The sequence below is a fragment of the Trifolium pratense genome, linkage group LG6, assembly GCF_020283565.1.
Source record: "Trifolium pratense cultivar HEN17-A07 linkage group LG6, ARS_RC_1.1, whole genome shotgun sequence".
NCBI lineage: Eukaryota > Viridiplantae > Streptophyta > Magnoliopsida > Fabales > Fabaceae > Trifolium > Trifolium pratense.
Genome location: NC_060064.1, coordinates 38,888,417 through 38,912,206, shown reverse-complemented (window position 1 = coordinate 38,912,206; position 23,790 = coordinate 38,888,417). Strand labels below are relative to the sequence as shown.

The 23,790-nt window shown below is 33.1% G+C and overlaps 1 protein-coding gene across 1 annotated transcript; it reads left to right on the top strand.

Moving 5' to 3' along the window:
- Window positions 1-7,977: 7,977 nt before the first annotated feature.
- LOC123890619 (protein HUA2-LIKE 2-like) lies at window positions 7,978-22,165 on the top strand. Its single transcript, XM_045940258.1, has 12 exons — window positions 7,978-8,240; window positions 8,342-8,509; window positions 9,100-9,176; window positions 12,089-14,023; window positions 15,083-15,533; window positions 19,157-19,265; window positions 19,387-19,499; window positions 19,608-19,795; window positions 19,880-20,339; window positions 20,458-21,061; window positions 21,248-21,403; window positions 21,519-22,165. The coding sequence occupies exons 2-12, from the start codon at window positions 8,384-8,386 to the stop codon at window positions 21,563-21,565; spliced, it is 4,266 nt and encodes a 1,421-aa protein (XP_045796214.1). The 5' UTR covers window positions 7,978-8,240; window positions 8,342-8,383; the 3' UTR covers window positions 21,566-22,165.
- The last annotated feature ends 1,625 nt before the right edge of the window (window positions 22,166-23,790 follow it).

Genomic DNA, 23,790 nt, shown 5'->3' with positions numbered 1-23,790 from the left:
TTCGCTAATCATTCTCATGACATGCAACATTATTCATATAATCGTATTTTATATATATCCCGCATTGAATCGAATTAAAACCAATTTTCTAACTAGTTTCTACACCGTGCAATCCAAAGCTTGTTCTTCGCGTTTCAAATTCAAAACGCCATAAGTGTTTTATTTTTCTAGCAATTAATTTATGCCTTTGCATATATACAAGCATCAATGCTAATAGCAGTTTTGTGCATTCAATTCAAAAATTCAAGTGTTCCCTAACAAACCAGAACAATATTCATTTAAAATACAACGAAAACCTAATTAAATTTTCATTATCCATCATATGTATTATATTATCTCGAGGCGAACAAATAGAACAAATGTTTCTATAAACATTTCTGAAACTTGAAAATAAACATTATAAATAAGATTGAAATATCAAATTCAATACAGAAACTAACCGTTTATTTTTTGTGGAAGAAATTCACGGTGATAATAGTTTTCTCCGTCGGAAAATTGAAGCCATGGTTGATTTGGCGGGAAAATGAAAATTGGATTAGAGCTAATGCGGTGGTTAATTCCGGTGATTAATTGTTCTGAACGTTAACTAAGGTATAAGAAATAATTAGAACATGTGAGAAAAAGAATGAAATAATGAAATGCAGAAATTGTTAGAGAGAGAGAGAGAGAGAGAGAGAGAGAGAGAGAGAGAGAGAGAGGAGAAAGAAGGCGGCAATGAGTTGTTTGAGCGTATGGTGCAGAGAGAAAGGGCGCCAAAACCTTCGGATTTCTCTCTCATTCTTAATTGCCACTCAGGAAAATATATAAACAAAATTCAGGAAAATATATAAACCCTCAATATATTCTTACAGTTAATAAATAAAAAACAAAAAAAACTTGAGAAATTGGTCTTTACATTTGTCAAATAAATATTTTTGATTTATATAAAAAGTTATAACGTATCAAGTTGAGACAAAAGCACTAGTGACTAGTGACAAAGACTCTATTTGACAATTCTAAATTTTGAGTTTAAGAATTAAAATTGTACATTTTTTTTAAAAAAATACTTATTTTTCTAAAAAAATTAGATAATGATTGAAGGATTTTTAAGGTAAAAAAACTAAGGGCCCGTTTGGTGCACAGGATAAGAGACAAGATAGGATAACTGTATCATATCCTGTTTCAGTCCAGTGTTTGGTGACACAACAGGATATGATAAGTTAATCTTGTAGCTTATCCTATCATGTCTCTCTAGTTAAAATTTTTATCCTGAATTTGAGCCGGGTTACCAGCAGGATAGGATAAAAAAAATTACTGATTTATTCTATAAAATATATTTTAAAATAAAAAAATGAAAATTAATAAAATATAAATAATAAAATAATTTGATAGTAAATTAATAATAAAATAATTAATTTTTAAATATACATGTGATTTTCTCACAAGGGTAATTTTGTAATTTACATAATCTAAAAAAATCAAAATTATACTAAAATTACAATATTTTAAAGTAAACTAATTATTAAAAAATCGTAAAATATAGATATTAATTTAAATTTTATAAGAAATTAAATATAATTATTTTGCAATGGTATTTTTATTATTTACGTATGAGATATATCATATATTTATTTAGCTTATCTAACATGTATATATCATTTGGTTATTTATTTGATCATGATTCATATAAAAAATTAAACTTTATTATTTTCTCATGTTTTTTATTTAAAACTATATAAAGTTATTTGATTACTTATTTATATTTTTTATTTAAAAAATTCAAAGTATTACAAAATAATTTAAAAAAAATAACAATTGATTTACAAGGGTAATTTTGTCATTTAAATATTTTATATATCTTATCATATTATTATGAGCAAGTATGTATTAAAAACATGATATAATAGTTATCATGTTTGTTATCATGTGTACACCAAACACAAGATAGGATAACTGTTATCCTGATGATATCATATTCTATCCTTATCCTGTTTTATATCATATCCTATCATTATCCTATCATGCGCACCAAACAGGCCTTAAATGGTTAAAAACAAATTATTTGTACCAAAAAAAATTATGAGAATGGATCGTGTTTGAGCCACGGGTAAAAGCATACGTAAAAAAATCCATATGCAACCGGATTAAAAGAAAACACATAACTGATTTTTATTTCATTTTTTTAATCTTCTTTTATGAAAACTAATTACATTGGATTGAATTTAACAATATCTTTCTGAAATTTAATCAAACCGAATCAAAATCAATATGTTTTTAACATATATGTCCTTTAAGTGTTATCTTTATAACAGACAAATCCTTTAAGTTTTTAGGTAACAAATAGGTTCTTTAAACATAAAAACTTATAAGAAAGGAAATGGTTGTTTAAAAGATTAATTTGTCCTTCATAGTTGCATGATTGACATGTGTCCAAAAATCAATAGTAACTACAAATTTCACTTTTTAAATTCACACACTTTATTTTTATTTTCATTTGAATTTCAAATTCATTCTCACTCTCTCTTTATATATAGTACAATTTATTTATTATTATGGCTTAATTGCATATTTAGTCCTTTATGTTTATTTTATGTTTTAATTTGGTCTCTTATGTTTAAAAAGTTTTAAATTGGTCCCTTATGTTATTGATTTTAACATAAGTTGGTCATTTTCGTTAAATTTTGAGTTAATTTCTTCTAAAACTTTCACATAGTACTCTCTTAAGTGGTCCACGTGCGCTAATTCATTAGACAAGTCGACGATTTAAACAAAAATTTGACAAAAAGAACCGACTCAAAACTTTTTAAACATAAGGGACCAAATTGAAACATAAAATAAACATAAGGGACCGAATATGCAATTAAGCCTACTATTATACTACCTCATTTCAAACTAAATTTTTTCTCACACTCTCATTTTGTTCTTTCTTTCTCTAATCATCTTTTCAACACTATTTTTACTCGGATTTTCATTATCTACCTTTTTTGTTTTGCAGAAAAGTTGAAAGTCGTTATTTTATGTACAACAAGAAAAAGGTCACAAGTAAGAAGGTGGCAATCAAAACCATTTTATTTTACTATCTTTCTACATTCTTTCTTTCCTCCATAATATATATAACAAAGTATTCTTTGTTTTTGCATATCTCAAACTTTTAATCTTTGTCTTGTGACCTAATAAAGGACTTAAAGTACGTATTTGTTATCTAATAAATTTAAAAATCTAACTATTATAAGTATGAAACTTAAAGAACTTCTGAATGTATTTGACCTAAAATTCAACTAATAACTATCATATATGAGATGAGATAAATTCCTAATCACAATATTCATAATATTCTAATTTTAGAATGATTTTTCAAAACTCGCAGCGGATAAAACAACTTTAATTACTTGAAGTCAAAAATAAAAGTATAATATACCGGTTCAAGTCATCAGTATATACTTCCTACATTGCTAGGATAATTCATTCTCCTCTATCCTAATCCCCTAATAAGGACACAAGAGCACACAAAACACATCATATGAAATTAAATAAACACAAATACTAATATAAATGACACTAATAAAAATTGGGGTGTTACAAGAGGGAGCGAAGATTTTAGAAAAATTAATTGAGTGAAATTGGAAAAAATTTGTCTTTGATATAGAGGTCGGAGGCTTTGGAGGTTATGAGGGTTAGAGAATTTAACCTATCTCTCTTAGGAAAATGAAGTTGGAGGTTGTTGGTAGACCAAAAGGGGTTGCGGTTTAAGGCGTTGGTTGCTAATTATGGCTCGGAAGATGGGCGAGTGAGGGGAGATGGGAAGAATGTGTCGTGGTGCTGGAAACACGTGTGTGATCCTAGAGAATAGTTAGGTTTGAGCATAAGTTGTTGGTTCGAGAATAACATTAATAGAAATGTTGGTAATGGTGAGCAAGCCTATTTTTGGAAAGATATTTGGTTAGGCAATGAACCTTTTAATGTTAGATTTACTAGACTTTTTGTTTTGTCTGTTGATAAAAAAACATTACAGTGGAGGAGATGTGTCGGAGGCCGGGGGTGGGACGTTAGGTGACAGGTGGGGATGGCATCATAATCTGTTTGCATGGGAGAAGGGTTGAAATGGAGTGTTGTGTTGATTTGGATCACTTTTTGTTATAGGTTGATGATCAATGGAAGTGGAATCATAACCATGATACAGGTTATTCTGTTAGTGAAGCTTATGATTTATTAACTCATATTGTTCTTGACAACATTTGATGCCCATAAATATGTTAATTGGAACAAGATTGTTTCTTTGAAGGCGTTTCTTTTGTGTGATAGTTATTAAATAATAGATTACCAACAAATGATAATTTGGTTCGTCGCATAATGGTACATTTGAATTCTTTACTATGTGTTGGTAGTTGTGAATTCGAGGAAACTATATATTTTAATTAAAAAAATAATGGAAAATATGAATACAACGTAAAGTTCGTAGAATTTCAATTTTAAAGGTGTTCATATATATATTGTCAATGAAAAGTATTGAAAGTGCTCACCTTATTTTTTACGAGTGGAACATAAAATAAAATCAAAATAAATATATTTTTTAATGAATAAACAATTTTTTACAATGTTGATTTTGATTAAAAATAATAATGTAAAAATTAAGTACTCATATGAAAATAAAATTTATTTAATTTTAACTTATTATTTTGTTTTTTTTTCACAATTTATTATTTTATTATTTGTGATTGTTGAATAAATTTAAGTATTATTTTAAAGGCTTAATTTCATATTTAGTCATTTACGTTTATTTTATGTTTTAATTTAACCTCTCACGTTTAAAAAATTTTAAGTTGATCCCTTACGTGATTGATGTCAATATAAGTTCATCATTTTCGTTAAAATTTGAAGTAATTTCATCAAACTTTATATTAAATTTTGAGTTAATTTCATCTAAAACTTTAACGTGACGCGCTCCTAAGTTATCCGCATATGCAAATTTGTTAGCCACAATGACAATTTAAACATCAACTTGTATAAAATGACGACTAACTTGAAACTTTTTAAACGTAAGAGACAAAATTTAAATCTAAAATAAACGTAAGGGTTCAAATATCCGTTTGATATGCAACATGTAAGATGTTGAACAAATTTTGCGTTGTACGATGTTTGGTGGACAAAATGTTATTTTTGTATTTTAGACCACTTGTGCATAGGACAAAAAGTTGTCCCGTGATTTAGTGGGGACAAAAAATTTTGTTTTTGTCCTGTCCTTTGACTCACTGTTAGTCCAGTATCAGAAACAATTTTAAAATCAAACATAGTACAACCAAAGTTGTTATGTCCAGTCTCTTATTTTTTAGCAGATCGAACACTAAAAAAAATTAATAAATTAATGTTGAATAGATTTTTTTTCAGTAGAAAAGATTGCGATATCACAATTATACATATTACATACACAACAATACCAATGAGGTACATGATTAAAAAACACAATATGTATAAAAGTTAATCCCTCTATTGTTTTTATTTGTGGTTTTAAAAATTATGAAAAATTTATATTTTGAAAATTCTGGTCGAGACATATTGGACAACATCTTATTTGCTAATATTTATTTTTATATATTAGTAGAAAATTATGATCAAAGTAGATTATATGAATAGTGTGCACGATTCCCAAACGATAAATAAAAAGGAATGAAGGAAGTATTAGAAAAAAGGTGTAAAATATCAATCGTTAGTTTGTTTAGTGGTGATTAACGCTAAACTTGGTAGGGGGACCACGATTTGCGCAATTGCGATCGGAAGAGGCCGAAACCACTTGATGTTATAACTTATAACCGACTCTCAAACCAGATTAATCTCGTGGTAAAATTTTCACATTTTTACCCTTTTTTATATGAAAATGAAACTTAAAATAAGCATCACATTTAAAGGAATATGACACAATATAAGAAAGATACATGAACCTTATGATATGGAAGATACATGAACCTTTTTTTTTTTTTGTACAGTTGGAAATACATGAACATATATCGCAATTATAATTATAGCAAAAAAAGTTATATGGTAAGAGATACATATAAATGGAACATGTTACAATTATTATACAAAAAAAAAAAAAAAACAATTATACAAAGAAGGTATGTCGTTAATAAAAAGCATAATAGGTATTATAAAAAAGAAAAAAAAAAACATAATAGGAAAACTTAAAACATACTATACAAACTGGTTTAAAAAAAAATACTATACAAATAATCTCACGTTTTAAATTATATATTGATTAAGAGGAAATTTCTACCAAAAGAAAGAAATTAAAAGAAATTCGATATTATATGATTTTTTTTTTGGTTACATTATATGATTTTATTTTATTTGGTATGAAAACTTAAAATAAGTATCACATTTATGGATGTGTGCACAATACAAGCTAGATACATGATCAGATGCCACAAATATAAGAGATATATACTTGTTTCCATTTTTAATAGAAAAATCAACTTTTTTTTTTTGGTGACAAATATAGAGAAAGCTACGTGATAATGAAAAACATAGGGTATATGTGTAAAAAAAAAAGGTATAAAAATTATCTCTTTTTTTTTTTTTTTGAAAACGAAATTATCTCATTTAAAGGAAATTAAAGTAAATTTGATATTAATATTATAAGATTTTATTTAATATAAAAGCTTAAAAAAAGTATCACAATTATGTGTCCCAATACATATAACCCCGGTAATGGCATTTAGGCTAACAATTTCAGCAATTTTTTATCAGTTAAGCTATGACTTGTGGACTAAATAATGTTCTTCTTAATTAGAAGTCATGAATTCAAATTTAGCCTGGAGAGAATACAATAGTGTTAAATATCTCGAGGGAGACATTTGCCATCCATTGTGGTATGTTTCGAAGGATTTTTTTTGTCAAGTATCATAGTGACTAAATTTCACCCTTAAATTGGATAAGTGGCGTGTTCAGAGTTCGAACATCAACTTTCGCATATATAATGCGATCGATGTCCCTACGAATAAGAATCAAGTTATACAGTTACACACAAATAATATTTGATTTACACAAAAAATTAAAATCAATAAATAAAGAAAATACAAAAGAAAAAGAGAGAGTATTTATTAAAATACTGCTAAATTATTAAATTATTTTAACATAAAATGAGGCACATGGGCTGTTTTGGTGGTATTGACTTGGAACCTGAGAGTGTGCTCCTCTTTAATGTCTTAAAATTGATTCTCTCTGGTGGCAATTTGAGTGGGCTAATTTATATATAAAAAAATACAAGGCAATTTTTTTTTTAAAAAAGAGTGAGAATTTATTAAAATACATATTATTTTAACATAAAATGAGATATTCAATTATTACTCAAAAGAAAAATTGAGACCCTGAATTTTGACTATAATTTAAATAATTAATGTAGTCTAAAATACATATTTATTTATTCTTTCTAAAAAATTACATATTTAATTACATTTAATATATGATTATCGTATTAATGAATTTGGTCAATTTTTTTATATGACTATGGAATTTGGTCAAAAAAGAAAAATAATACTCTATCCGTCCCAAAATATAAGAGAAATTTGGTTAAAGAAAGTTAATGTATCTGGTTAAGAATTTGAACTAAATACATTAACTTTGTTTGATCAATTTTCCCTTATATTTTAGGATAGAGGGAGTACATGATTATTGAAATTAACAAGACATGGTAAAGATTAAAAGAGTTAAAGTGTATAAAAGACACTAAGAAAGTCATCCAAATCAAATGCGGTTTTTGCGATTTTCGATTTGGTTTGCGATTTTATTTTTGGATTGGTTTGAATACGATCATCCCTACAGTGCATGAATTTCAGTAATTTTTTATACTTCGCGACCAAAACAGTGAATTAGTCGAAAACAAAATTAAAAAACAAAAATACTGTAAAATGAGTCAAATACTAGTAGTTGAGAATTATTAATTATTTTTTTGACTAAAAGATATTTTTTTACAACACTGAAATTTAGGTTTTTTTTTTTTTTTTTAGCCGTCAAAAGCCTCAATTCTGAAGGTAATATAAATAAGTAATATAAAGGGGCTCATCTTTTTTTTTTGTTAGTGAGAGAGCTAAAGGGCGCAGTTGACGGAGGGAGCAGTATGGATTGAAAACAACACTAGCTTCACTGCGCACCCTAGGCCGCTCTTCCACCTCTTTCAACTACTTTCATCTTCTTCTTCTTCTTCATTCACTTTCACTCTTCAATTAGGGTTTTTCATTCACCTCTTTCTTCTCTCTCGTTTTTCTCCGGTAAGTTTTTTCAATGTCACTTAATTATGCACCGTTTCATAATTGATCGAGTTTTTTTTTTTTTTTTTTTAATTTCTTATTGTTGTTGTTTGATTATGCAGTTATTGTTGTTCGTTTAATTGGAGCAGTTTTGTGTTGTTGCCATGGCGCCTGGTCGTAAGAAAGGCGCCAAGAAATCAACGGCGGCTAGTTCTGTTACTTGCCGGCATTGGAACGTCGGCGATCTTGTGCTTGCTAAGGTTAAAGGCTTCCCTGCCTGGCCTGCAACGGTATGAGTTTTGTTTTGTTAATCTTTAGTTAATGTTCGAGTTTCTTCGTTAATTATGCTGTTTAGAATGAATAGCACTTTTTTTTTTCTGCTGTTTTTTGGTGTGTGGTGTGAAATGTTTATCATTGATTGAGTTGATTGGAGGTTTTGTTTTGTTGTATTGAATTGAAAGTTATTGTGTCTGACTTTGATTTTCTGGTTTCTGGTAGCTTGTGTGGTATTATGATTTATGACTTGGTTCACATGGACATTGGCTTAATCTGATGACAATCTTAGGGATATATTTAATTCTGATGATAATCTTAGGGTTATATTTAGTTTAATGCAAAGCTTCAGTGTTGTGTTTGACTTGAGTGAAGTTTAATGGTTTTCCGGAATTTGATTAGAAACGGTGATGGAAAACTGATGGTAGGGAGTAGGGATTTGAGGTTAGAGGGTTAAATAATCATGGGACTGTGTCTTGATTTTTTATTTTTTATGATCGTATATAATATAGTTTTTTTTTTTTTTTTTTTGTTGATAGATCTTATTTAACTTGATTTCTTTTACAGAGATCTAATTTGGCTGATTAAATTCTTTTGTTGATGGCAGGTAAGTCAGCCGGAGAAATGGGGCTACTCGACTGATCCGAAGAAAGTATTTGTTCTCTTCTTTGGAACCGAACAAATGTATGTATTCTAATCTATATCTTATTTGATTGAATTTGCCACTACTATGTCTTCACAATAACATGTTGTATAACTTTGGGAATTGAATGTATACTGTTTGATCTCAAAACTTATGCCATACAAATTAACATCATCTCAAAACTAAGGCCACACATAGTTACATTAGCTGTATGATATTGTTAATATCATGTTTTTGACCTAGGGATATCACAGTAAATAGTAAGGCTTTATTATGGTGTGGACGTGTCGTATTCTAATTTATATGCAAGGAATTTGATATTTTTTGGAAATTCATTAAAGGTTGTGGTGTTGATAAATGATTTTCCATCTAAATAATAATTCTTTCTAGAATCCGTTGATTAGGCAGGTAGATATGCGAAAGATGCTGTTGACGTTGTTGATAAAATCAAGTATGTGAATTTATCTGACTTCATAGTTTGTTATATACACGTATGTGTGTGCATTTATTTTATCATGAGCTGAACTTTTGATTTTCCTTGCAACTCCTCCACTTTTCTGGATAAAGTGAATACCTCACTTTAGAGGAGTCAAATCAATAATCAATAATATTAATATTATGTTAAGGTGGCTTTCTTTTTGCATAGATATTTGGAAAATTTGAGAGTATGTTGTCTATTTTAATACTCTTCTTTTACCAAGGCAAATTGATGGTTTCAATAATTGCAATCCTCTTGCGATGATAATGTTTGTTCATTGATGCATATTTCCCCATCATCGCACGAATGTATTAACAAATAGAAAGCAAGTATGGCTGATGGTGGAAGAATCGTAGCTAAAACACAAAAGTAAAAAAAATAACTGCCAATTTATTTGTAAGATTTAATAACAATGCACTTACAGTGTAATAACATTTAACTTTGACATCCAATCATATTTCCACCATGTTGGTATTTGTGCAAATATTTTAGGTAGTATTATTACAATGTAGCACCATGGTGAAATATGATTGGATGTCTCTGTCAAGTTTTCTTGCATTGCCGGTGAGTTGGTGACCCAGTGCATAGTTATTAAATTTATATAATAAATAAAGACCTAATAACATAAATAAAAATCAATGTAGTTCGTTGTCCAAACTCCAATCATCCCCGTAGACCTCTTTTCCTGAAATTGAAACACAGCAAAAAGAGTTAATAATAATCAGGCAGTCAATGCTCGTAGTTGTTAATGAGAGAGAAGACTGTTAGGGATCTTTGCAATTGGAATACACGGAACATTTTTAATGAGATAGTCGGCGAGAGATTTTAGCCACAATGTACTTTCCATCAGCCGCCAAGATGGATTTAATATCAGAACTATGCTCCTAGGTTTTAAAAATATGTGAGGAGTGGATCATGTGGCCAGTTCTACCTGAATCTGTGATCTGAGACCGTACATGTTGAAAATTAGACCCTTAATTGAATGAACAAAAGAGACTGAGCTGGCTCTTAAAGTTTCAATGATGTTATGCTGCTTCTCAATCTCTTCTTTGTCGAAAGTCTGAACATCAAGTTTGTTTGAAGTTGAGGTTCTACTTCCATTTCCAGAGATATAAATAAGGTTTACCTTGCCTCGGTTGTCGGATACTGGTTCAATTTCTGCCGGTTTGCCTAGGTTTGTAGCAGTCCATAAATTGTCCTAGTTATGGTTTTGCTTTTGTTTGGACCATGTTCGTTTGCTCTCTATATTTTACAGTAGTGAGAATCAAGTGTTTGATTTGATTTGGAGAATCAATGCCTTAACTCTTAGATTATAGATTGAGGTTTTCTGTTTTCAAAAAATATTTTGGAATGCTCCCCAATGGTGTCTCAAATAAAATGTACTTTTGGGTCTCAATTTATGTCTTCAACATCCTGCATTTTGTGTTTATTTATTGTGGCTCTAATGTGGATTGTCAAAGAGATTAGGTCACTGCTTTGCCGTTAAAGCCACCTTCACTAGTCTCATCCACTGTAAATAATTTTTTCTATCCAGCTGTAAAACTACCTAATTCTGAATTCATGGAATGGGAGTATTGATTGTAATAGGGTCAAATAGAATGGGCTGTGGCGGTGAGGGCCTTAGGTTTTTAGAAAGTAGGGACAGTTGCATCAGAGTCCTCATAAGAACCTCTGACACCATGAGAAATAATGGTTCTGTAATGACTTTTCTATATAAATGCACAAATGGATAGATAACATACATTCTCCCATAACTAAAACAAAATGATAACTACCATTTAGGTGACAGATTTCTGCCTAATTGATGACAGATAGCAAATATATGAAAGGAAAGAATACACGATAACAATTAAGGAAGAAAATAGGAAATAAATGAAAACAATATCTTTTTCAAATCATAGAAGATTATTGAGATATTAGAAATATTGTTATAGCAGGATAGACATATAGCTGATTTGAATATGATCTATATCTATCCAATTATTTACAACATAATATTTCAAATATTTCAACAAAGATTTGTTATGATTGAGTAATGTATGATATGACTTAATGTTGATCCAATCCAGTGTTTTTGCGGATGAAGGGGAGGAAATGATTTACACCGGATAGAAAGGGGAAGATGGGATGGTAAAGGAGATTTTGAATTTCCAGTTTGATGTGATTTGGTGTTGATTGAATCCTAGGTTTGTGCGGTGGAAGGGGAAGAAATTATTTACACAAAATTAAAGGGGATGGAAGGATAGTAAAGGAAGTTTTGAAATTTCAATTTCCAATTCGATGGTTTGATTGAATGAATGGTTCACGGTTCAGTTTTATAAATTTTTAAGCTGATTATGTTGCATTTAAGAGCTTGTGTAATTGTTTTGCAATGTGAAATCTCTTTCTTAGCATTTAGTTGTTTACCCATGTACAAGCCTGAATTTTATTCTGCTTGCAAGTTGTCTTAGTTTGAAATTTTATCCTGTTCTGCAGTGCTTTCTGCAGTCCTGCTGATATTGAGGCATTTACTGAAGAGAAGAAGCAGTCTCTTGCCAATCGCCAAGGAAGGGGTTCTGATTTTGTTCGCGCAGTACAGGAGATTATTGAATGTTATGAAAAGTTAAACAGAGGAACCCGAGTTGATGAAACTAGCTCTGGTGGTGAAGTTGCTAATGCAGATGCGGTAAATTCACTTGACGTATCTGCCAATTCAGGATTCGAAGATCATGTGGATTCTCCTTGGACAATCAATTCACAAATAAAATCACCAAATTCAGTGACTGGCAACCCTGAGCTAGTTTATGCAGTTGAGGACGACTCAGTTGTCGCACCAAGGGATGAATCTTATATCAAAAAGGCTACTGCTGATACTGTTGCAACTGCAACTGTAAAATCACTTTTGCCAGTGAAACTGGGAATCGAACCAGTTCAAAGGTTCAGAAGCTCATCACAGATCCAAAACTTTGTTGTACATCGTAGTGATGGTGTAAATAATGGTGGCAACATATCAATTGATGCAATTCAGAAAAAAACTATTAGAAGGATTAAACATATCAGGAATTCACCTGAATTTTTTGGTTGTAATGATACCAATTCATCTGCATTTGCCTCAAATGTTAGCATGGATGAAAATGGTTCTGAAATTAATACAATCAATTCTGACGCCTGTAGCTTAAATGAGGGAAGTGCAATAGATTCTATTTTAAAACTTGAACAATCTGATATTATCGAGTGCTCTAAATATGAAGTTGGGTTAAACAAAGTCCTTGATCGTGAAACGAAGGCTGTAGTTGGTAAGAAGAAAAGAAAACCAAACACGATGAGGAAAACCAAGAATGTTGGCACTCAGAATACCAATCCACATTTGCATAATTTTTCTGAAATTCCGAAAGAGAGATGCTCTGACCAAGAGGGAGATGAACACTTGCCCCTCTTGAAGCGAGCCAGAGTTAGAATGGCTAACTCATCATTCACCAAGGAAGAACACAATAGAATTGCACAAGTACGAGAGAAAAGCTGTAAGGAAGCTATTGTCGGTACACCTTTGCAGATAGTCACATCCTCAAATTGTGAAAATGGTTGCCTTGCTGATGGAGACTCATCGGCGTTGAATGGAGTTTTGGGTAATGTTTCTCCTAAGTTACTAGCTCCCTGTTCTGAAAATGGGTCACATGCTTCTAAAGTTAAGAAAGACCAATTATTTGGCTGCTCTGTGGATGATGAATCTCTTTTACCTCCATCTAAACGCATCCATCGTGCTTTAAAAGCAATGTCTGCCAATGCTGCTGAAGAAAGAGCTTGTATTGAATCACCACCTTCTATAATGACATCAAGTGGTAGATCCTGTATATCTACGATCAAGAGATGTTCTTGTATGGCTATTGATAACCAAGGAGGCAATGATTTAGAATTGAAAGGGTCGGACTCTTGTGGCATTGACTGTTCTGATAACCGTGTGTGTAGTTTTTCAACCTGTTCAAATCCAATGATTTTTAGAGAGAATAAGTCATCTTTTGAAGAGGATAAACAGTTGGCCAAGTCTCAACAACATGAATCTGGCAACGATGTCATCCCAGGTGCTAAACACCAAATTGGTGAAGAGCCTAGTGATTCTGTGGTTTGTGCGCCTGCTAAAATAGATTCACAAGTTCTGATGCATGAAAAACTTTCTCCTAATCTTGATGTGAAATGTTTTCAAGTTGGAGGCAACCAAGATTCACCAAAGGCTGACGAAAGTATCAGACCTGCAATCCATTCAAATACGTCTGATACATTAGATCGTCATGGAATAAATTTTGATCCTGTGGCAGGTCCTAATGAAAGTGGCGAATTGTTGCCTCAAAAATGTATCAGCACACCTCAGAATTTTATGGTTGAATGCGAGGATATGAAGGGAACAGCTGATGACCGCAGTCAAATCAATGACACGTAAGCATATTTTTTTGATTGTTACAAAACTAGTTTCTGAGTATCTAAGACCTTTAAGCAAGATAGAAAGGACAAAGAAAAATAAACCATTTTTAATGCCTGCTTATTTTGTTTTTTTGGTGGTTGTGAAAATTTACTTCTATTTTGTTATCATTAATCTTCATAATGGAGGAAACTTTTCTAGAGAAGCTAAAAAAATTTTAGCTCATGAGCAAAGTGCTAAATAAGCCATTTTAAGTCTTTTCAAAAGGCTGAGATTTACGAATTTCAAAAATGGTTCTTCAAATGTGCATAAACTTATGTTATTCCCCAGAGTCTGTCCATGCTTAGGCTTACCTAGTTATAATCATACTTCTGCAAGTAGTTCTGTTTTCCAGCTTAGAATCTGATAGGTACATGTGTTGATTAAGAAAAACAGAAATAACAACTCCTGACAGCACTGAATTAAGAACACGAATGGAGGAGGCCTCCTTTCACAAGAAAACCGATAAGAGAAAATTGCCCCCTCAAGAAGAATTCTGAATATCTTCCCATAATCCAAATGAGTTTCATGTCTCATGTCCCTTCCTAATTATCTTCCCCTTCCCTGATCATTTTTACTTGTTCCCAGAATCTTAAAAATCCCTCACTCCATTTGCATGTTGCTGCCTGTCCAGGCGGTTCTTCTGTACATTCCACTAACCACCTGCTCACTTGGCATAACCTTCTTGGGTGAATTCATTACCCCTTCCATTATAAACTTTTTATTGTTCTCTATCAAATTCAATTATATAGGGTCATGTTTGGTGCGGTGTTGTCAAATAGAGGCTATAGCGGTGCTATATCATAGAGGAATTTGAACAATCCGCTATTGTTCACGATCCACGATATGCTCATCTGTGTTGTCAAACCACTATTTTCAGCATTCAACAACACTGGTTCGATGGAGTTTTATAGAATAAACTATATTAGTAAATCTTTTAACGATAAAGAAAATGGAAAAACACAATTGTTTAATGAAAGTAATCTATTTTTATTTCTTTTAATTCATGAAAGTTTATGTATCTTCTTTCGGTTCAGGCATGTGGTTGTAAACGAGGTAAAATGTAAGGGACAACAGGGGGATATGATTTCTCTATCAACATCCAATGGTTGTTCAGGGGAAAAGGGTGCTTTGGGCATTCCGGCAAGCTCATCCTTGACTGATGGGGGGGTTTGCATTCCACAAGGTTCAACTCCAAATACATTAGTTCGCAATGTTTCTACATCAGACAGTAGTAATATTCATCAAAATGGAAGTTGTAGTCCTGATGTACTCCAGAAGAACATTTTATCTGGTCCCGTTGATGAAGGGAAAGATGGGGCGGTGCCAAATCAACAATCAAGATCTATGGACAAGTCAACTGAAGCAGGAAATGCTGCTTTGTTATACTTTGAAGCAATGCTTGGGACATTGAAAAGGACAAAGGAAAATATTAGTCGAGCAACGCGCATAGCTATTGACTGTGCAAAGTTTGGCTTTGCAACAAAGGTAATATCCTTTTTTAATCCTTATTTTCTTCCATCTGCATATCTATAAAATGTTAATTGTTTATATGGTGAAAGGTTTTAATTTGAAGTCTACTTATGAGATTGCAAATGAATATGTTCGGGATTTTTTAAAAAACTATTTTTGGAGAAATATGATTTTGTGGAATAAAAAAAGGAATTATATTTTACTAGCTTTAGTTGTCAAGGGTTATCCAATATATCTATCTTGAGACCTCATAGTGATTTATAACTCTCAAGTTTATTAGTTTTTCTTAATTTTAACTAATTTAAATTGATCCATGACCTCACGCGCTTCTTATCTACTTGATTCTTATTGGATTTTGATTGGGTGCTATCTAGATTTACTTGAGCATTCTTTGTTACTGTTGATAATCACGGTCTGAAAAAGTGTTTATAAGTGGAAGATATCCCTCACCTTACAAGCCGGTTTGTAGGGTGAGTTAGAACCGATCCAAATTTTAAGATTGTATCAAAGCTTATCCAAGATCCACTGGGTTATCCACTATTGGATCACTAAGGTCACACTCTAGATATTCAATCCTATGCCTGAGGAGGGTGTTTTAAGTGGGTGACATCCCTCACCTTACAATTCGTTTTTTAGGGTTGAGTTAATGCCCAACTCATATTTTAAGAGTTACCAATAAGCAGCGAGAAAAATATAATTTTTTCTTTTGGTAATCACAATGTTCCTATTATTCTGTTTATGGTTGAAAAACTTGTTGGAAGTATGGCTTCATCACTGTTGGGATGAGACAATTTTGATGTCCCATTTACCCTTATTCTTCAAGATGAGCATTATTTCCTTTTCCTTTCTATATTCTTTTAACTATAGGATGCAAATAGAATGATGATAGGAAATGATTTGAGTTGTGTTTTTGTGTTTGGGACCGAAGGACCCAAGGTCCGCCTGTTATTGAAAGTGTACTCTAGAAGGAGATGTCGGAGTTAGGAAGAGAGGGGAGCTGCTGAGGTGTATAAGGGGATTAAATACAGTTAAGCTATGATGCATAGGTACGGGTACGCAATACGACAAATTTTAAAAAACAAAGGTATATAAAATATTTAAAAATATACTTTTTGAGTAAATTACTATCATTATGCTTCGGAGATTTACTTTTTCTGTCCACCATCAAAATAAAGAGAGAATTGAAATGCAATAAAAAATCAAAATATTTTCCGCTATTTAACTATTTTCCACCACCAACACATTTTTGCGGTGTTCACCACCGTGAATCAACCTAACAAAAATGGGTACAGAGTGGTATGTATGGTACGAGTACTGTATGTGTACCAGTACCTGTGAAGTACCCGGTACGGGTACTACGCCACTTTAGCCGAGTACCCATGCTTCATAGCAGTTAAGAGGTTACGGGGGGAGTTTGTTGAGGAGAGGAAAACTCCCTCTTCAAAATGATTAACATTTGCTTTGACTATAACTAAAAGGAGAGGAAAATATTGTCCCTACCTATAAACAACTTCTACTTTTATGGAACTTATGTGCAAAATATTATTATTATTATTATTATGGCTAAGTCTAACATGCACTCCCTCTAAGGTGCACCCCCTCTTACACCCCATCTTTTTTACAGTTTCACCGTGGGCCCACCTGAGGGTGGAAAAATCAGAAAATTGAAAAGCATTATGTGATTACATTTTTGCCCTTATCCTTCTCACTTTCACATCTTCTTCTTCTTCCAACCAGTGAGAGTTTCATTCATCTTCTTCATCAAAAACATTCACAAAGAAATTCCGAAATTGATAGATTTACATCAAAAATATCTTTCTCCTTCTTGAAATCACGTTCCCTCTTTAATTTTCTGCCACAAACCCAATATCAATTGGCGATTCTCCCTAAATCCCAAACCCCAGTATGGATTCGTCCCCAAAACCCTAACCCAGTATCGATTCATCCCCAAATCCCAAACCCTAGCTAGTATCAGTTCGCTCAAAATCCCTTGAAGAATTGGTACCACCATCGAAGGTTCATTCTTCCGCTACCACCATCGAGTTGTCATTCTTCCCAAAAATTCAAAAGAAAAAATCAAACCCAAAAATTCTTCAGACCAAAAAATCTAACAATTTTGAGAATAGTTAGATTTAGTCACTTTAGTCAAAATTGAAGTGTCACTAACAATTTAGTCACTTTAGTCACTAACAATTTTTTGGTTGAGAGGTTGAAGTGTGACAACTGATTTTGGGCAAAACCAATTTTTACCTTTTATATTGATGCATTTTTTTTTTTGACGTATATATTGATGTATCTTGTTCTTCCCTTTTCTATTGATTTCAATCACTTTAGTATCTAAATCTTTTTTAATGAAACTTGTGGAAGCTACTCTCCTTCCAAATCAAAACCCGTATCTACTCGTGATTCATATTTGTGCTCAGTGTTTTACTTTGAGTGCCTCGCTCTGTTCCTATGCTCTGCAATTTCAATTTTGTTAGCAATAAACCCACTATGTTACTCTGTTTATGAAAGATATAAGGATGGAAAATCTGTGTTGTTCTTGTTGCAGCAATTTATAATTTTTTTTCTTTTAAATTAATCACTAGTTGAGATCAAGGTTAATTTGCAAACCTAAGAATATTGGATGGAACATCTGCTCATTCTCCTTCCTTGTGTTAAAAAAAAAAAAAGAATGGATGAAGAATGAAGAGGTGTTTTCCTTTATTCTTGTTCTGTGAAGGAGAAGAAGGATATGAATAGTGAATCAATCCAAAAGGGCAAAAACGTAATCATCCAATGCTTCTTAAAAAAATCAGATTTAAAAATGAGGTGGGGCCGCAGTAAAAATGGCCAAGTGCACGGTACACCCCAGTTTTGGGAGTGCATACTAGACGCAGCCTATTATTATTATTAATAATATTGTTGTTGTTGTTAGAGGTAAGAAATATGTAGATATTTCTTTAACCGTATAACTTCCTAGATTAGCCGTTAATATTCCTAGTCACTACAACTTCCTAGGAATTCGATGTATTTATTATTATTATTATTATTATTATTATTATTTTTACAGATATTATTATTATTATTTTTTTATGGATATTATTATTATTACTATTAGAGTTTACGTTCAGCTTTGTAGTGGAAAATAGGGATCCAAATCAACACAATGAAACATTGAACTTAGAAGCATCCAGAAAGTTTTTGTCCAAGTAATAAACCCACTCATACATCACCTTCTTTAGCTGAGTCCCTAAATGACTTTTTAAAATCAGTTGTCATTCAGAGTTACAATAAGATTTTCAAAGATGTTGTGCTGGATTTGAAATACTGGTGCCTGTTCAGGTGTTAGAGAAATGCACTACTATCAATAATGCAGCTTTAGGCATTCTTTTAGAAGTGCAAATAAAGGAGTGAAATTCAGGGTGTTAGTTGGTACTTTTCCATGGATCATGATTTAATTTATTTGTCCTGGAGTATGAATAAGAAGTTTTCTACACATGTGTTTTGATTTAAATCTTCATGACCTTGATGGTAGTTAAACCATTTAATTAAAATGTAGTCATTTCATTTGCAAAATTGTGGCTCCTAATTAAAAAATTACATATTTTCCTGACAATGTGCATTTTTGGGTGGTTTGGCTATGGGGATATATCTAGGTGGTAGAAAGTCTTGTAAGCAGTCTGGAAAGTGAGCCAAGCCTTCGTCGGAGAGTGGATCTGTTTTTTCTTGTTGACTCCATTGCTCAATGTTCTCAAGGTTCGAAAGGTAATTGTTTGTCTCTTGATTATTCTCGAATCTTCCTAACAAAACGAAAGAACATTGTTGAAAAAAATATCAGATTATATGCATTTAGTATCTGTTGATGTATGAAAATCTGATTTTCCAGGAGATGTTGGGGCAGTATACCCATCTGCAATGGAAGCATTCCTGCCACGCCTATTGTCTGCTGCTGCCCCTCCTGGAAATACTGCACCAGAAAATCGTAGGCAGTGTCTTAAGGCAAGTTGATGGAATTTCTTGTTCAGTAAAAGTTAAACAAATATGCTCTTCAATCTTACATCTTTTTTTTGTGTCATTATTCTTGTTAACCTTCTAAAAATTATATAGGTGTTAAGGCTGTGGTTGGAGCGAAGAATCCTACCAGAATCCACCATTCGCCAACACATCAGGGAACTGAACTCATATAGCAGTTCAGCTTCTACAGGTGTTCACTCGCAGCGTTCATTGAGAACAGAAAGGGCTTTAGATGATCCTATAAGAGAAATGGAGGGTATGCTTGTTAACGAATATGGAAGGTTCGAACTCTTTGGTATTAAAAGTTTGACTTAATTATTCTCTCTTTGCTGGTGTCTGTACTAAAATCTCTTTTGCTCCTGCAGCAACTCAAGTTTTCAGTTATCTGGATTTCGCATGCCCCGTATGGTTGAAGATGGAGGGAGTGATTCTGATGGAGGGAACTTCAATGCTGTCACGCCTCAACATGATTCTGAAGCATATGAAGTACAACAAGTGTCTCATGCATTTGAAAAACATAGGCGTGTGTTGGAAGATGTTGAGGGAGAGCTTGAAATGGAAGATGTGGCACCCTCTTTGGATGTGGAATTGAATTCGATTTGCAATGTTGATGGAGGAAATGTGTCACAGCTTGATAGTAAACTTCCTCTGTCCTTTGCTCCTCGTTTACCACAAGATGTGCCATCATCTTCCCCACATCCACCACCATTCGCTCCACCACCACCACCACCACCACCACCACCACCACCACCTCCTCCACCTCCACCAACATTGCATCCTATGTCGACGACCTCTGATCAATATCGCACAGTTATAGATTCACAGGTATGTTTCACAATTTCTGCTCGGATCTTTTACCCAATTGAGTCAATGTCAGCAACAGACAATTCATGCTATAAACTGTTTTTTTTTTTTTTGCTTGGGATTGGGCCCATATTTACAGACAGTGCATGGCAAAACATTTCATTCTCTGGCTCAGCCCTTAGTTTCACCAAGAATTAGTCGACCTATGGATGCAGTGCAGTTTCAAATCCCAGAATGTAGAGACGTGCAGATGCAGATACCAGAGTCTACTCGCTCTTTCAACACTTACCCTGTACGACCACCAGAAAATTCCAGGAGTACCGATGGTTTTACTGTGCACAATAAAGGTTACATACTACGGCCACCACACCGCGTACCATCGGATCAGTTTTCTTTTGTTAATGCAGAAAATCGTCTGAAGTCTCAGAGGGAGGTTCCATCATCCCCTTCATTCTCCAATAGACACCACTCTGTGCAGAGCATGAAGAGGGAGAACTTCTATAACAATCACGAGAGAAATGGGATGAGATGCAATACTCGTGTACCACATGAAGAGAGATGGAATACTCGTGCAGCACATGAAGAGAGATGGAATACTCGTGCAGCACATGAAGAGAGATGGTACAGTCGTACACCACATGAAGAGAGATGGAATACCCGGGTACCACATGAAGAGAGATGGAATACCCGGGTACCACATGAAGAGAGATGGAATACCCGTGCAACATATTCACCATATTCTGGTAAGATTTTTTTATTTTTTATTTGAAATAAATATCTGGTAAGATTATGTCAATTGAAGATGCATGTGAGATTTGGGGGGAAGGGGTGGGCGGCCATGCCATGGTTTTGCTTTGATTATGGATGAACGTATTAATGATTATCTTTCTTCGAATTTATGTTTCATGTTCCTTGCCATCACAACAAAGGTGTGTCTGCCTTTTATGGTTGTCATCCAAGTGAATCACCAAGATCACCCGTCCGTGGTTTGAGATTTCCTCCCCAGTCAATGAATTACAGAAACTCCACACCTTTTAGACCACACTATGATGATGATGATGATGCAATTCCAGTAGCAAACCGAGGTATGTGCCATCTGCTTAACAAATATTCATCAATATGGGTCTTTTTTTATTTGCTTCTTTTATCTGAGTTATGGGATATTACTTGAAAATATTAAGGCTTAAGATAATGTTTCAGGCCCAAACTTTTGGCGGCCTAGGCGAGCAGAAACTACCCGACACTGAAGGCTCCATACTTCTGCCTGTCCGCAAGCCTCTTTTGATATCCTTCAACAATTTGTATTGTTGTTACTTACCTGCACATTTCACTTGTTGAATGTTAGATATGACTCACTTTTTTGCGTGGGCCCTGTCTATGTTCACGAGAGGTAGCTTTTGTTACATCTTTCTGTACAGGCAAGAAAGGATCTTTGGAGAGTTTGCAGAATCTGCACAAGATGTAGTCATGATATGCTAGATTTGTATATAATTTATTACTACATCTTCTGCAGAATGCAGAGCAGGAAGAGTCATTGTAAAGTTGTTGGAGAGCTGTAACATATCAAGGTTGTTCATCATGTATCAATTTTTGTCGCCAACAATATGATTTACTTCATAGAAGCCCTTATAGATGTTTAGACCAAATATATAATTTTTTTAGGGGCTGTTTTTGAAATTGTTTTCTTCGCTTATGGAAAATCTTTCCTCAGCGAAGGTGAGCCGGTTGAATTCCTCCCGACAGTTGTTTGCTTTTATTTCTTTGGTTATCCTTGACAAATACTCAAAGATTTTTTTGGTGAATAAAATATACATTTTAAGACAAATTAAGGATATATTTTCGTTAAATCTTTTTTAAATCTTGGATATATTCTTATGATATCGTTAATAAGATCCGGTTATTATAAGAAATGGATCCCTTCATGTACTTCAAAAATATAGTGCTGCTTGAAATTTGGTTGTCTACAACAGGGTGCTTGAAACTTGGCTCATTTTCTGAGTTGGTACAGGATCTGGAATGTTCATATTGTTGGTTAGAATGGTTCTATAAGAACTAGTTCTAAAATCACGAGGGGCCAATTTTGGGTTAACGTTTTAAGCTCCCCCCCCCCCCCCGGAAATTACTTATTTGCCCTTGCAATATGGTCCAACCATCTCACCGTTTTCCTTTGATGTATTATATTATTATCTACCTCTCTATTTCGTCAGGCTCATTTCATTTTAATTTTGACATATCAGTCTTAAATATTATGGGGTCCATTTATATGATTATTATCTCAACCTAAAGATGCAAAAAGTGGACCCTATATCATTATTATTGTGGCTAAATATGACAAGGTTTGAATGGAGTGACCACACTCTCACATGGTTCTCTAAGTGCATGTAACGACTCAATTTTTAAATTATTATTTTTGTGTGTTAAAATATTTTATTTAACGTGACATTTTAATTAAGTTAATAACTTGAGTTATTTATCGAGTACTTTAGTTATTAAGCGAGTAGAGTGAGTTAATGTGTTATTGGGCCAAGTCAATTGGGCTTGAGGCCCAATGGGCCTTGAGTGTGTGTGAGGGGGCGCCTATTAGGGGCAAGGAAGAGAGAGAGAAATTCATTTCTCATGTTCTTTGTGTTCTTGAAGAGAGGAAGAGAGAGCTTGAGGAGCTAGGGCAAGGGGAGAGCTAGAGATTCGAGATCTTCGTCGTGTTTTCTTCGAATCCAGGTATGAGAGTAGGTTCCATAATCGTGGGTGACCCGAGGAAGGGGAGAATGTCGATTTCTCCTCACCCGAACTTCCTCCACCCCATTTTCGTTTTAGCTTGGAATGGATTTTCTTGATGGAAATCGTTCCTAAGGTTCTCATTATGCTTAACATGCTTTTAACATGATTAATGGACGGATTTAATGGTTAAAAAACGAGTTTATGAAAGATTAAACTCAAGAACTTTGTGTTTTTGAGAGTTTTGATGAAAAAGTGTTCAATCTTTACTTTTTCGATGTTTATGATGTGGATCTGAGAAATGAACTGTCCTTTTGTGTTTATCCATGTTTGTTATGCTTGAATACAAACTCTTTTGGGATTTATAACATGAAAAATGGGATTTTTGGGTGATTTGGTGTAGAAAACGCAAGCAGTTTCGCCCCAAGCGCCAGAATTTCGCCTGAAACGGCAGAACAGAGAGCAAACCAGTTTCTTCAGCAATTTTTCCGCCCCAGGCGAAAATATTTCGCCCCAGGCGAAAAATACTTCAAATTTCACAAATTTTCATCTGCTATCTTCCTTTGCATGTAGTTTCAAATCAGTGTCTTATTCTTCATGATTTAGGTCAAAAACCTCTAAAAACACTTGAAAATGGTCTTTATTTCCATGTAATGACTAACGTCATCAATTGTTGATGCTTGTTGATGCTTATAATGATTGTTAATCATGTATGAAGTTGTAAATGACGAATATTAAGGTTTTGCTAATCTTAATA

Coding starts and splice junctions, on each gene's coding strand:
- LOC123890619 (XM_045940258.1), top strand. CDS start 8,384: ATGGCGCCTGGTCGTAAGAAAGGCGCCAAGAAATCAACGGCGGCTAGT. Junction 9,177..12,088: donor TTCTTTGGAACCGAACAAAT/GTATGTATTCTA, acceptor CCTGTTCTGCAG/TGCTTTCTGCAGTCCTGCTG. Junction 19,500..19,607: donor ATCGTAGGCAGTGTCTTAAG/GCAAGTTGATGG, acceptor AAAATTATATAG/GTGTTAAGGCTGTGGTTGGA.